Below are 15,848 nucleotides of genomic sequence, written 5' to 3'. Positions count from 1 at the left end.
CTCCATGCTCCAGTATAATATATAGATTTAGGCAAGCCTAAAAGCGGAGCTCCCCGGTTATTTCTCCTAAATAATTTTTTAGACTGTTTTTTTATTCATGTTATTTTCTTTATATATGATATGTATCCCTTTTCACCATGAACAACAGCACCAAATACAGAGTTAAAAAATCGATCAATCAAAAATATCATTAGTAGTCTATGCATAACCTTGGTTCTAAAGATACACTCACAACTGTCAAAGTTAAACAAGAACAAAGAAAGGGTTGCTCTAGAATATATCCATACCCCCATCATAACTGGTATGTTACAGTTGTACATAGCATACAACTGGAAAGTTATTTATGTAGCTTCCCCCCCCCCCTCTCCCCCAAATGGGGGCCCTATACGATGGAATGGTGACAATGACAGTCTTATTATTGCCTAACACCAAACTGGAGTAAAAGGTAGTGGCAAGCAAAATATTGACATTCTGTCATTCTGCCAAATAGGGTCCCCAAAACGATAACACCTTTTTTCTTTATATGAGTCCCTTTGCCCTTTGCTTAATTACTATAAACTAAGCAAAAATTCTGGAGAGGTATAAATACTGTTTGTTAGTTCTAAACTCAGGTATAGATTGCTTGGCAAATATTTTACCATACCATTTTAACATTTTACCATGCATTAAGAGATTGATGAAAGGTGTATCTCATTATCATAATTATTGTTCTTTGCAGTGTGGGCACTGGGAATTCAATGTTTAGCTAGCAGGATGATTTTTTATGTACATGATTGTACCTTATCTGGCTTTATTTCATTAACTTTAAAATTACACCTGTCCTTATAATAATACTTTATTCAAACACACAAATGGTATTACACAAATTGTATCTGAAAAGGCGGACCATGAGGTCATCCCTATTTAGGTCCCCTAACTAAAATTACAATCTAGAATTTAAAAATTTAAAAAAAGCATTACAATCTAAAACATTACAATCTAAAAGTTATAACAAATTGTATATAATAAATTGTATTCTACACACAGTACATTTGTACATGCAATGAAGAATATAATATAAATAGATTTAGCCAAGCCTAAAAGCGGAGCTCCCCGGTAATTTACTTTGCCCTTTATTAAAATATCTGAATTCACTGACCGTAGGCATAAAAATAAATAATGAGCCCGCAATCCAATAGAAAAACCATTTTTCGGTCAGCGGTCAACTTTATAAAAAACGCGTTACCTCGATGAGTTATACACCTGAGCCCGCGATATGATCACGTGATACTGGTCAGCGGATACCTTGTATTGACAGCCGTCAATTGACCATAACTTGGATGCCCAGTAACAAATAGATGAGGGTTTATCTATTTCTGAAGTGCGCAACACCGTACGTCGTACGACGTACGCGCCCGCGAGCCATGCCGCTAGCCATGATGACCATGAAAACTCAAGTTCATGGTTTTCCTATTTCTGTGAATTTTCTATGGGTATGGGGCTCCGCTCTGCGGCCCTTCGAGCCGCTGTGGAGCTCCGCTATAATAATCTGATTGTTCATTTATCTCTTTCTGTGTCTGCAACTCTCTCGAAATTCTGCTACTCGTGTTAACCCTGAAAAAGGCAAAAAAGACATAAGATTTGTTGATGATCATTGGCAACAAATGAATGTTTTTTTTATAATTTTAAATTAGCTTAAATTGTTCAAAACACTCTGCAGATGCATAAAAAAGAGATATATTTTTCCAATTTTTGCCTGGGCCAGGGACTGTGTTGGGGGATATGTTCAGAATCAAAAAAATCCTTTGACCTACTGAAGGCATAAATAGTGCTATCAATAAGACCTGGCACATGAATGAGCTTTGGTGGGTGTTTTGGTGTCAATCATTGGCTAAAATTCACGATTTCCCTATTAAATGAGGTGTCTTAAGACTCTTATATTGCTCTCTGACAGGTGCTGTTGAAATCACTGTGATTAATTTCACGAAAGCTTACATATTCTCCCCTTTCTTAGCGATGTAGCTAAGAAAACACTACGCTGGCTCATCAACAAGCCCAACTGGCTTTTCTGGCCTTAGCAGCTCTAAAAGTTTATCAACTTTTTGTTTTCATGTGAAATTTCAGCTGAGTTAAAATTGTATTTCTTTATTCGCCTAGTACCACAACAAGACAATTTAAGTTAAGTTAGGGCTTAAGCTTACATGTAGATATTAAGGTTAGCTGTTAACAAGCGGAATTTGAACAGGTCAATTTGCACTTCTCCCACAAAATAATTACAAGTATTCCAGTAATTTGTCGGGTCAGGTAGCAGATCTTGTTGGGTTTTTTGCCCTTCTACCCCTCCCCCCTCCCCTCTTTTCTTGAACAATGAAAACATTACATTTTGTATGTATATTTACATGTGCTGTTACATGTAAATTGTGTATATTAAATTTCTCAATAGGAACCACAATTTTAAGGAAACATAAACTTACCAAGTGAACACACTTATCATTTTTCAAACCCCAAAATTTTACACTTGAAAAACAAGTTTCATGCACTAATGTGGATTCACATAAACTAAACTCACAGAGTCACAGAGCATTTAGAGAAGTAAAGGTATAAACTGACACTAATGTGATGCTTACCTTCATCATCACAGACATTAACTGCACCCCTTGAATTCCTGTTTTCCCTCACTAAAAAAAATGTACACATATCAAAAACCCATAAAAGGTATGGAAATCTCAATATAGCAAGATTTAGAAATGCAACAAATTTGCTTATTAGAAATTAATGATAAACTCAAACTTCCTCTTACAACCTCCATAAATACCGGTCACTCAATTAACCTCGCAAACCTTGATGTACATTTGAATGTACATGTATTTTAAATTTGCGTTAAATGGTATTTTCCTCATTGCAGACAGGCACATTTTAAACTTTTTTTTTTATTTCATGATCGAAAAGTAACCTGCTACTCTTGTAGAAACAATAATTCAGGCAAAAATATCTGATTAGTCACTAGACAAAACGAATTTCAATAAGGTTGTATGCCCTTGTTTTGACATACCGGTTACACGAACGAGTGTTATTAGATGGAATGCTTGTTAATCTAAATAACAGAAACTTGTCTAATCTGTTAAAAAAGGAACATCAATAATAAGCTTAGCTTACCTTGTTTTCGTAACGGGATTTTGTCTTTGACCGTCTTTGCTTTAAACTCAACAAGTAGCTTGGAAGATTTACGTCCATTTCGAGCGGTCACAATCCGTTTTTCTTTGGCTGTTATCCCGGGATAAACGAGGAATACATCCAGAAATAATTTATCTGTACATAATTAACTGTCGTGTGCTATTCAATCGCGGAGTCCTCTCGGTGAACTCATTCGTACGCTTGGTATATCGGCATGTTGTGAGTTTGTTTCCGGACTTTTAAATCTTAACCATATTTAAAAATTCTGCTGTTAACCTTGCCGTTTCACGAAAGTTTAAGTATAAACCACAATGGCCATAAGTTCAAAATAAGCTTATAAACAGATAAATTTTATTTAGCCGAGCCGACAGCAACCAGCGGACCTCCCATATTTCACTTCCCACTTCATGTAATTCCACACAGAAAAGTACTTGCGCCGGCGATTCAATGGTGAAATGTCACTTGGCCAGCGGTCAACTTTAAGAAAACATTCAACCTCGATGTGTCCTACATCTGAGCCCGCGATATGGTCATGTGATACTGGTCAGCGGAAACCTTGTTTTGACAGCTGTCAATTGACCATGACAAAGACGTCCAATCACGTCTACTATCAAAGATAAAAGCAGTCGTTGGGGAATGATTAGACGAAACTCACCTCTCCCCGGTCGGGTTGCCTTGGGAGTTGGGACTCCCCTCCCCCTCCCCGAGAGTCTGTACGCGCAGCGGGCGGGCGGGCGTACGCAACCAAATTTTTTGGGCCTCCTGGGTTTACAAAAATTCTCACGTACCCGCATTACCTATGGTGCTTCGCTGCGCGCGCTGCGCGCGCTGGGAGCTCCGCTATTAACACACACAAGACCTGCAAACCCCCCCGTTTGCTCTGACAAATGGGCTTACCTTCGAAACGTCAGCTTTCGAGCGGCTTATTTACCCTTATCAACTTCCAGTTATTAGTCAACTTAGTGTTAAGATTTGACCCCCTTTGAGTGAGTGCAGTGGTTTGACAGTGGCCAAAAGTCTCAGCCAGTTTCCCTTTATATTTCGGGGGATCTCAATCACTATGAAGTGAACAACAGAAATCTAAAAAAAATGCTGAGTGTAAATATATCTTTATTTCCCTCCAATAAACCAGCTTTATTGGAAATGACACCGACAGGTTTTTAGTAAAGTTCCAAACAATTTAGTAAATCAGGAGGTAAAATAGCAAACCTAAGATGAGATAAGGAACTTTCAACATTAAAAATGACGGTGTTATCTTTGAAGCACTTTTCTTCACTTCTTCAGTTTTGTTTTCTTTTTCTTTTCTTTAAAAAAAAAGAATCGCAGAAACGCTATATTGCATAAATTTTGAGGTCTTAGGGAACATTTCTTTGTTCTAGGATGAAAACCGGGTAGAAATACGTCTTTTGTTTCAGTGCAAACAGAAATATTGCATCTCAGTTACCATAGCAACAGTTGGTCAGAGGTCAAGTTACGAGTACCTGTTAACATTTACAAAATATCGACAAAAGAAGTTTTAACCAAAGTCTTTGAGCTCTACATTTCCTGAAAACAACGAAAGATACATTATTTATGATATTTAACAATTATTCGCCGAAGGCGAAGTGAATCACGGCGAATATTCCCCGAGACGAATTCGAGAGGAATATTCGCCGAGATTCACTGAGCATAAGGCGAATAATTGTTTTAGTCTAATTTTCAGAGGTGAATATCAAGAACTATAAAATAAAGAGCTAAAACACGGAACCAACAGACACAAGTGCTTGCTTGAATAGTTGTAAACAAATTTAATTTATCGATTGTAAATCACAATTTACACTTAATTTTAAGCAATAAAACGAAACAAAACAAACACTACGAAAAAGAAAGATATCTAGTACCTTTGTTTAATCGTTGGCGACTTCTGAGCAATTGTTTAAATCCTCTTGAAATAAGTCGAGTAGCTCTGGTCTGAAGAGAACTGAGTAAGTTTTGGTCAATTGATCTGCCACTGAGTTTCTTGTGGCCGATCTCCAAAACCACCGTCCTTATCACCAATTATAATGCCTTGAGAACCATCTCTTGAAAATATTTTCGGTTCAAAAGCCTCGGAAGCCAATTTTTAAAATTCCAACTGTTTTGAATACCCCGGGCTTGACGTGATTTCTTTCGAATGAACCAAAATTTCATTCATCAAATGCCGCCATGTTTACTTGCTTGGATGGTAAAGTTGGCGTGGCATAGTAACCAAGCCCTGAAATGTTTTATTTACCTCCAAACGAGGTGAATATAACGTCATAAACCAGAGCTTCTTTGCCAATCAGAATGTCGCATTCTTATATTCACCTCATGAAATTAGACTAAAGAGGCGATATTTTTAACGTAAAAACGGCGATCCGAAGAATATTTAGTCGCATTTTGACGAGCACGTCTTCACATTGCGAACAGAACCAAACACGTGGGAGGCAAGATAAAAGATTATTTACCTCAATTTACGCTTCGAGTTTCGACCCAAATGTCCAAATAACTTGCCCTGACACTTGCAAAACAATTTGGATCATCTTCCTTCTCAAAGAACCATTTTCGGGGGCTTTTAAACGCTGTTAAAGCTCGTTCGAGTCCGCCATGTTGGTCCGAAGAATCCACGATCTTTAAGTGTCTTAAAGTTTCTTGGCCAAAAAATCGCTACGTAATTGACTAATTCTATGAACGTCCTGTACTCCAAATTTTGAGGGAAACAGAAGTCAGGCGAATTTTCTGGGAATTTTTGCGTTATTGGGCAAATTCGACTTTTAAATCCCATTGCGTGATAGGAACCAGTGATACACGTTTAGCATGTATTAAACAACAAATGTTGCGACAAATTGTTGAATGGAATAGAGGCAGCCTCTATTCTGTTCAACAAAGTTCAACATGTTGTCGTTGTCATGAATGGCATATTTCAACATTCAACATCAAACGATACACTGTTCAACATTTGTTAAAGGCAGTTGCGACATTTTTTGCTCACTGTTGAACCTAGCATCATTTGCTTAAGGGTCACATTCTCATTAGAAAAGTATTCTCTCTTAGCAGCTTGTCATCATGTTGTTTTTATTGGTCCTAATTGAAATTTTCTCCTACTTGTTTTTTAGACTATTGGAACTTTAGAAGTTAACATGGGCGGCTATCTGGATAACATATTAAATGAGCTGCCTAATGTATTTGATGACGCTGAATTTAACAAGAACGACTTAAACGCAATACTCCAAGGTATTACCGGATTCTTGAAGGCAGGAACAAACCCTCTTGACATCGCCAATACTGCTTTAGGATTGTATAATCATTTTGGAACGAAGTGCGACAACGGCGATCTCAAAGGGCTCTTGAAAAAAGTCGAAAAATGGGTGAAAATTGGAAACAAATACCAAGCTCTTAAAAATTCTAATGATCTGAACTTTGACGAAATTGATATAGAATCAATTCCCGAAATGATGAAGGTAAGATAACACCTGTACCATAATGACTGTGTATAAATAAAGAAAAATGACCTAAGGAACAACTGGAAATATAGAAATATCTGGCTCAATGTAACTACAAGGAACCTGCAAACGGAAACTTTGGTGACTGTACTAAAGAGGTTTTGGCCGATTTAAGCTAAAGAAAACGGTAATCAGAGGAAGGGTGCTAGTCGAAAACAAGACGGAAAGATATTTTCAAGGAAGGATAGTTGCAGTTCCAAACATTTAAAATTTTTATTGTTTTGATACAAAATATGGTATTAATTTTCGCGTGTTTTAATTTCGCGCAATGTTTTTTTCGAATAAGACTAAATTTTGATAAACATTTGACAATAAAAATACGCAGCAGTAAGACACATTGTTTCGATGTCATCCTGACATCATTTTCAAGTGACAAATAAATTAACGGTTCAACAGTTTGTGTCACATCTTTGTTTACCAATGTACTACTTCAAGAAACCATCGAAATGATCGCCGAAAAGTCGTTCGCAGACAACTTGTTTAACGAAACCCACAAGATGAACATCACTCAGCCTGATCTGATTCAACTTCTTGAAGTAGCAACTAACTGGTAAACAAAGATGTGACATCATAAGATACCAATAAGAACCAATTGTTCCAGTTCCATGTGATTATTGACCCTAGGCGAAACAACGGTTTACATTGGCATGACGTAACATTATTTCAAACCTAGGTCACTGTAGGAAAACAGCTGACTGGGAATGTGAATTTATCGCTTTACAAGTTGTGAGAAAATCGCTATCCGGTTCCAGACCTCCATCCCATTATTAACCTCCCTCCCCTCGTCAGCAGTAGTGTAATTTATGTTTACTTGGGCAAAGAATAGCCCTCGACAAAAAGCCCTTTATATAAACATTGTGTTAGAACTGCTGGGAGTTTTCACAGGTTCTGTTGATTTATAATATTAATTTCCTGTAATTTTCAGTGTCCCCAATTAGCACGGTTGTGTTAGATAAACTGACACTCAAATAAAGTGATTTATTTATTTATTTTTCATTTTGTGTATTTACTTTTCTTATCTCCATCATCAAGGCGCGTCTGGAAATGAATAAGGAAGGACTTGCAAAAGACCTCGTTTGCTTGCTGGACCTTACGAATGACGTACAGCAGGCAAAGTTAAAGGAAAAGATTGAGAACTTTTTTATTGTTGCGTCTACAAGGATTGACCTGATAGCAAAGGTTATGGATTTGGATAATGACATTGGTACATTTAACTTCGATATCGAAAACTTAGCAGAAACAGAGAACCAACTGAGAAGCCTTGGCGAAGCCCCAGGTAACCATCGATATTTATTTAATTATGATTAATATTTCTAGGACATCACTTAGATCGATTTTTAAAGGCGGAGAAACTTCAGGGAAATGGTCAAAACTATCGTACTCGAACAGGACCCACTACTCTGCAAAAAGATAGATGGTCTCTACATGTACCACCGCTACCCACCTTAAAAGATGGTGTCTTGTCTGTTTAGCCCCCCACTCTATCAGGAGTAGAAACTAAGCGAAAAAGCATCAAGCCTGCGATCCTTGTGCCATTTCTCCAGCAATGCAAGCTTACTCAACTCGAATTTTGAGGCCAATAGATTTTGTCTATTCGGCTAATTAGACAGGTGGTATCTTGCATAGCCCCCTACGCCAAAAAAAGGTGGGTTCTTGTCTAGAAATAAAGGATACGTTTATTATATAAACCTACTAATTACGATCTTTGTGACCACTTTCCGAAGATTTCCGACGGTTTTCCGATGATTTCCGAAGATTTTCAAAATTTCGTCCGAAAGTCGTACGAATGTTTCCGAAGATTTCCGAAGATTTCCAAGATTACCGAAGATTGCCGAGTAAGATCCGAACACGTTTTGACTTAAGAGGGCATCTTTCTTAGAAACACCCACTCAATTTCGCGTAAAAAATAATTTTGCCTGAAACTCTGTCAACTGAAAGACTTTACCGAGGTAAGAACTAAAACAGATTTGGTTTGATTTGAAATGATATTCTGGTCGCGTTAGGAGCTATAAAATATTTTCCCTTGTCAGCCCCCCGTCACAACGTCTCGAAAATTGAAAAATAGGCACTTTTCGTAACACTGTAAAATATTTATTTCGCATCATCTAGCCGCAAATTTTATATCAACTTGCTCATAAACCTTTCTAAATTTCCAAGACAGTCACAATTTGCCTCTCAATTCTCCTGAAAAGGCAAAATCGAGCGTATTATGACCACTACTAATCGCCATCGAGTGAAGGCTGTAAATTGGCTTCGATTTAGAGGCTTTTTTTTTAAATTTTGGGACCAACCTAATACTTCTAGCCTATACAGCCGACTAGAGTAGTCGTTTATCTGCAAATATGTGCAAAATCCCATGTACGTTTTCAATATTTCAAAAGTTGTGACCGTTTTTATCAGCACATGTACCAGCATTTTCGATTTTTTTCGCCTATATTGAAATCGAACTCTCTCGAACAGATTTTGACACACATGCAGCCTACCTGCTTCTCATCTCGGTTTATGTCCAACGTTAGACGGTAAACGATCCCCAGATTGCTAAATCCCATAATAACTCCCGCAAATTGGTAAGTATTGCCTTCAAAACTTGAGCACCACGGCATCTATCGAGTCCCTTGTTAGCGAGCGAAAGCCTGAATCCAAGGCTACATTTCGCACTAAATAACCCATTAAACACCGTTTCAGAGCCGTTTTCTTCAAGAATCAGACAAAACACACTCCGAGACTGGTATTCAGAGGACATAGCCGCGATTTGAGGTCTGAATTCCGAAGAAACATCACCATTTACAGCGAACATCTCGACAATCGAGTATCGTGTGATGCTGCTTCCGCAGAGGTCCGCATAAATGGGGAGACCGCTGATCGCTTGTGCCAACAAGGACTTCTAAATGCCACCAAATTTTTTTTAAATCAAAATATGGAAAGCATGCGCAATTTCGAGTTTTAAAGAAATCAATCCTAAAAATAAATAAAAGTGAAGCCTCAAGCCAAATGGCCCATACTGTCACAGCTTATCCCGGTTTCGATAGCATTAAGCGGCTAAGAATATTTCTACTCCCTCCTGGATAGAATGCTAGTCCATCGCAGTCCCCCCTCTCCCCCAGCATTATTTCGCCGGTACCCATTTATACACCTGTGTGGCTAGAGGCGCTATGAGAGAAAAAATTGACTTGCTAAAGAACACAACACAGCAACCCTGGCCAGAGATCGAACCCGGACAGTTAGATCTGGAGTCCGGCCGGCGCGCTAACCAATAGGTCAGCGCAAGGGCGAATGAACGCCCTGGTCACCGCGCCTCCCATATGGATACAAAAATAAATAGCATTCGCCGACTGTAAGATATAGCATTTTGAATTTCGGAGTTTACGCCACACAAGACCTAAGATGGCCGCCAGAAGGCTGTCACGTTTTCTTAAAAAAATCCTCATCTTGCCATTTTTAATACTCTGGACAGTTGAGCGTTGAGGTTTTGCGGGAAGTGTTTATTTGAATGTTTACTTTATCGTGAAGGTGATCGGATTTGTAGCAGAATTTAATGCCAGATTAGATGTCTGTGCTCTTCAATTTTGCGTGAATCAATTTGACGGAAAACTAGACGGCTATGTTCTCTCAGTCTCGGAGTGTGTTTTGTCTGATTCTTGAAGAAAACGGGCTCTTACTTCGTGTAGAAGACACAGTTCACCTATAACAATAGAGAACAAAAGGACAAAAGAACGAGGAATATAATTAAAACAAAAGGTTTGCGATGCAGTATTCTATTGTGACGTGTTCTGTGCTTCTACACGAAGAAGGAGCCGAAAAACGGCTCTGAAATGGTGTTTAATGGGCTATTTAGTGCGAAATGTAGCCTTGGATTCAGGCTTTCGCTCGCTATTAACAAGGGACTCGATAGATGCCGTGGTGCTCAGGTTTTGAAGGCAATACCTACCAATTTGCGGGAGTTATTGTGGGATTTAGCAATCTGGGGATTGTTTACCGTAACGTTGGACATAAACCGAGATGAGAAGCAGGTAGGCTGCATGTGTGTCAAAATCTGCTCGAGAGAGTTCGATTTCAATATAGGCGAAAAAATCGAAAATGCTGGCACATGTGCTGATAAAAACGGTCACAACTTTTGAAATATTGAAAACGTACATGGGATTTTGCACATATTTGCAGATAAACGACTACTCTAGTCGGCTGTATAGGCTAGAAGTATTAGGTTGGTCCCAAAATTTAAAAAAAAGCCTCTAAATCGAAGCCAATTTACAGCCTTCAATCGACGGCGATTAGTAGTGGTTATAATACGCTCGATTTTGCCTTTTCAGGAGAATTGAGAGGCAAATTGTGACTGTCTTGGAAATTTAGAAAGGTTTATGAGCAAGTTGATATAAAATTTGCGGCTAGATGATGCGAAATAGATATTTTACAGTGTTACGAAAAGTGCCTATTTTTCAATTTTCGAGACGTTGTGACGGGGGCTGACAAGGGAAAATATTTTATAGCTCCTAACGCGGCCAGAATATCATTTCAAATCAAACCAAATCTGTTTTAGTTCTTACCTTGGTAAAGTCTTTCAGTTGACAGAGTTTCAGGCAAAATTATTTTTTACGCGAAATTGAGTGGGTATGTCTAAGAAAGACGCCCTCTTAATACCGATAAACTTGGCTAATTGAGCATTGAAACATGGCAAACTGCGAGATGATTGGTCAAAAATCATTTCACACATGATAACATTTTGATACCTTTTATATCCACACACGTGTGATACCATTTTTATTGATTTGCTACCACTCGCTATACCACTGCAGTTTATATAATAACACTTGATATGACCACTTTCCTGACAACTTTGATGTTCTGTGAACTGACATTGTCGTTCTTTCCACCTCCCATAGATTCGCCTATTGCTGATCAAGTACAGCAGACATTTCTGGACAACCTTCTGCAATCTTATCGGCAGATAGAAACCCGTTTCACCAAGAAGTTGTACATGTTCTACAAAGCATTCGAATTCCAGTCGATGTGGGATGGCGACAATAAAATGTCTGAATACCAGAGAGGGGCAGCTAGGGCGGCAAAAACCACCGGACAGCTTCAAGGCGTCGTTAAACTTTCGGAAGCCATTCAAAACATCAACGAATTTGATTCTAAATTACGCCGATGCTTCACAGTTTTTAGCCACTCCACTGACACCCACAAATGGTCCTTCGACAAAAACAAACACGGCGCGGTACGAAAAAACATTCCATGACATTTTTCGTAACATTTAATTTGGAGCGCTAGAGATTTATATTTTATTGGTTTTCGTGAAATGTTTTTTTTTTCTCTATGAAACTCCACCACAAACAAACACGGCGCGGTATGAAAAAAACATTCCATGGCATTTTTCGTAACATTTAATTTGGAGCGCTAGAGATTTATATTTTATTAGTGTTCGTGAAATGTTATTTTTTCTCTCTATAAAACTCCACCACAAGCACAAATATTGTCAAATTGCTCATTACATGCGTGTGTACATGGCAAAAGTTGATATTTGCTTATTTTACATTTACTTCTGCCATAACACTTTTTGAACACGTGCACTGTACATAGTTGTTAACGAAAGAAAAAGTGACAAAGTACTCAGGTGAAAAAGCCACTAATTTTTAACCAGAAAAGCGTATTAATTCTCTCAGAAATGACCGTATCATTCAAGGAGCAGTTTTGAAAGATTTTAAGTACGAGTTTTAGGTGGGTTAATGGTAAAAATGATCGTCAAGGAAAGACAAGGCTGTTCCTGGTAATACTAATAAGTTCAATACGAGGTAAAAAAAAACACTTAACCTATGCAGCTTATATCTTTCTTCCATTATAGATGTTTGATGACCTTTATGCTAAAGGTGAAACCAGATTCACTCTTAAACTTCCGGAAAACGAGTCAAGCAAGAAAATGTATAATATTCGTCTTTTAAAGGTAATGAAGTCAGCGCAGTTTTTTTCATGTACCTACCACCTTACAAAAAACTCATTTTAGAGTAAATCCTCTTTTCAAAATTTCAAAAAAAAGACCTTGTACGTGCGAGGTTAACAAACACAACATTACACTTATCATTGACAGATGTTCGTGGAATTCTCTGGTGATGGCGATCCAGACAGATTTAAAGTCCCAGCTAAAGTTTATTTAAAACTGCAACATATGAGTGCCTCGTACTTTCGAGATGGAAGTGGAAATCCAGAACTCAGGCAATATCGACAGTATCGACGATTGGGGTCAAAACGAACGTTACACTTCAACCGTCGCAAAGTAACAGACGAGCAAAAATGCAATTCTTTGACCGATGAAATTTCCCAAAGTAAGTAATGTGGGTACAATGGTATGTTGTTTACTTTTGCAAGGTTCGTCTCTGTAGTCTTACCTGGCGCTACGTTACACGTTACCTTTACATTCTGTAGCTGAAAAGGAATGACGAAATAACAATAACGAACAATTTTGCGGAGAAACAATAGCATAATAGCCATAGCGGAAGCAATGCTTTCTTTGAAATAATAAGCGAAGTTTTTCTTGGAAAATGTTTTTTTTGTGACCAGATCTAGAAGGGAATAATGGAAATTTGGATACTGAACACGACATTATTCCTTTTCAGCTACTGATTAAAATAGAATAAACTGCATTTATAATAGACTACATCCTTTTTTGCATCCTTTTTTTTTGCGCTTCGCGCCTTCCAAGAAGCAATTTAAGAGAAAAAAAACACTGTTTTGCCGTCTTTGAAGAGTCTATGTCGGTAAGAAAGTTAACAGCATGGCAGGGAACGACAGATTATGGCAACTATTCAACAGTTATAATTGGGAGCAGGAGGGAGGTGATGTCTCCGGGACATGCACAACGCTGGCAGAATAGAGTCGCCCCCTCCCTTCTTTTTTGGGAGCATAATGGTTTTGTTTAATTTTCTAGTCCTGGATATGGTGATACCACGACGCAACATTTGTAAATTCATTCAACTTACGCGTTTGTTAGAAAATAAAATATTTTAAATGTGTTGGAGTGCCGTTTGTAGGCAATACTGTCTAAATCCCCTTGAATATTCAACCTTTCAAATGAAAATGAATTGCCTTCATTTCTCAGGAGTGTTGTCGCGTTACTTTAAGGATGTTTAAGTAAATTTCACGAGAAGCCGTCCGTGATACGGTAACAAAAAAAAGCTAATAACAATAAAAAATCAAAGACAACTTTGAGGTGTGATATTGCCCCTTTGATGAGCACTCTGACTATACAGTGATACGAAACTCAGGTGTCAATTCGATTTCCAGAAAATTCTTACTATTGTGTGGATAAAGAGGACAGTCGCTTTTTTCCGATGTGTTGTCATAGCCTTGTTGAACAATGCAACGAAGAGTCACAACTAGGAGAGGAAGAATGCCAGAGTCTCTTTGGAACGTACGAGCTATCCATGCCAGTTGACGACACATTGGATTGCAAACGTACTGAATTGAGCCAAGCCAATTGCAAGGATTTTGATGTAAGTTTTGATCGTTAACAGAAAAGTTGACAAATGATGTAGCTATTTAAGAACTAGCAATTTTAATGATAAAAGCACTGAAAATAGTTATCATCGTCATCGTCATCGTCATCATCATCATAATCATCATCATCATCATCAATATCATCATCATCATCATCATCATCATGGAACAAAATATTCATGCGTTTTAAAATATGAGTTGTATTATGTTAATCAAGACGGGTGAAGATAAAGGATGAACAATTTACAAATCGGAAAGTAGGATGGTCGTGTTTCTATATGAAAATTAAAGAAATTTGTGTATGGTTAATTGTAAATGTTAAATTACAAAGGTTGTGAGTTTTGGAATTGCTCAGACTCATTTATTCTCTCCATGAGTCAAACAAACAAACAAACAAAAAAACAAACAGTCAAACCAACAAACAAAGCTGTCATTTCAAATATTTATCGCATTTATTTATTTATTTATTTATTTATTTTATGTTTTAATTATTATCATTATTATTTTTCTTTAGCGAACCATGTTTACCAAGATGACTGTGTGGGTTTACTATTTGTACTGGGGCGATGGTTACCCTACGGGTCCAGATGATGCACGATGTATGAAGAACGACAATCCACACACCAGGACCAAAGGTCTATGGTCCAAACGAGTTCCATCTCTTAAACACAAACCCAAGCAGTTCTAGGAGAGGCTGCATAACTCATTTGCAGGAGAGGCTGCATTATTCATTGAAAATAATCAGAATAATTTTAAATAAAATTTATTTAAGGATAAATGCAGCATTGTTTTAAACGCGTTACAGGGTGAGGTACGTATCGCATTCTACCCTCGACAAGATTCAAATTAAACGCTGGATATAATATTATTTTGTCCTACCCCTCGACTTAATTGTCTTGACAGTTAACACTAAGGATGACGTCGCAATAACCAATTTCAACGAATTTTGACAACTTTCCAAAAGTTTTAAATCCAAATTTGTCTACAAAAGCTCTTAGATCTTCGACACACACAAAATAATCCTTGTAATCTTCGTAACAGTTAATTTATTATCTCAGCAATTAATTTTATACGCCTGAATTATGTTGCATTTGAGCTCAATAAATAAACAAATGATATAACATTGAAATTACTTGTCTATTAATTGCAAGATGCTATCATCATACATGAACAACTGCATCTGTTTATTGAATTTTATCTCGATTTTTTAACGGTGCAATACAAGACATATAAATTAGAAGACTGGGGGTTACAAAGAAAAGGTTACCACATAGAATTAAAGGCGAAGAGTCAAAACCGTTGTACCATAAATAGTCAATAACAAATGTCAGTCAGAAACAAATAAAACTACAGATGGAAACAATTAAAATAAATAATGCTGTTCTCATCGAGACTATTTTGTTGTTCTTCTAAGTGGAATGCGGAAAGTGGTTTTGACCACCCTATAGGTCCCTCTCTCAGAGCCCATCGCCCCCTCCACTCAACACGGTTGGCGGCCATTTTCGGCTCATGTTATAGTAATTACGCACGCATTTATATAAAGACAACGTTATGCTCGATGACTATTATATATATTGCAGGTTTTCGTGACGATTTATAAGATGAAATGATGCCATTGCCGAAAAATGATAATATACTTGACAACATTTACGAATCCAGTCTTCAGTCAAGTTCTTAAACAAGCAAGAGAAAAACCTTAAGACCGCAATT

The 15,848-nt window shown here is 37.6% G+C and overlaps 1 protein-coding gene across 1 annotated transcript in view; it reads left to right on the top strand.

Annotated features, from left to right (window-relative positions):
• LOC144663137 (uncharacterized) overlaps positions 1–14,928 on the top strand; it is a 35,042-nt gene extending 20,114 nt beyond the window's left edge. The window contains exons 11-17 of the mRNA XM_078524070.1: positions 6,267–6,611; positions 7,686–7,929; positions 11,531–11,865; positions 12,490–12,588; positions 12,733–12,967; positions 13,926–14,134; positions 14,653–14,928. Coding sequence (XP_078380196.1) covers positions 6,267–6,611; positions 7,686–7,929; positions 11,531–11,865; positions 12,490–12,588; positions 12,733–12,967; positions 13,926–14,134; positions 14,653–14,826 — 1,641 coding nt within the window. The 3' untranslated portion in view covers positions 14,827–14,928. The remainder of the gene's footprint in view (positions 1–6,266; positions 6,612–7,685; positions 7,930–11,530; positions 11,866–12,489; positions 12,589–12,732; positions 12,968–13,925; positions 14,135–14,652) is intronic.
• The last annotated feature ends 920 nt before the right edge of the window (positions 14,929–15,848 follow it).

Source organism: Oculina patagonica, chromosome 8, assembly GCF_052425735.1.
Source record: "Oculina patagonica isolate OP01 chromosome 8, crgOcupat, whole genome shotgun sequence".
In the NCBI taxonomy this organism is placed as follows: Eukaryota; Metazoa; Cnidaria; class Anthozoa; order Scleractinia; family Oculinidae; genus Oculina; species Oculina patagonica.
This window is presented reverse-complemented; position numbering and strand designations above follow the sequence as displayed.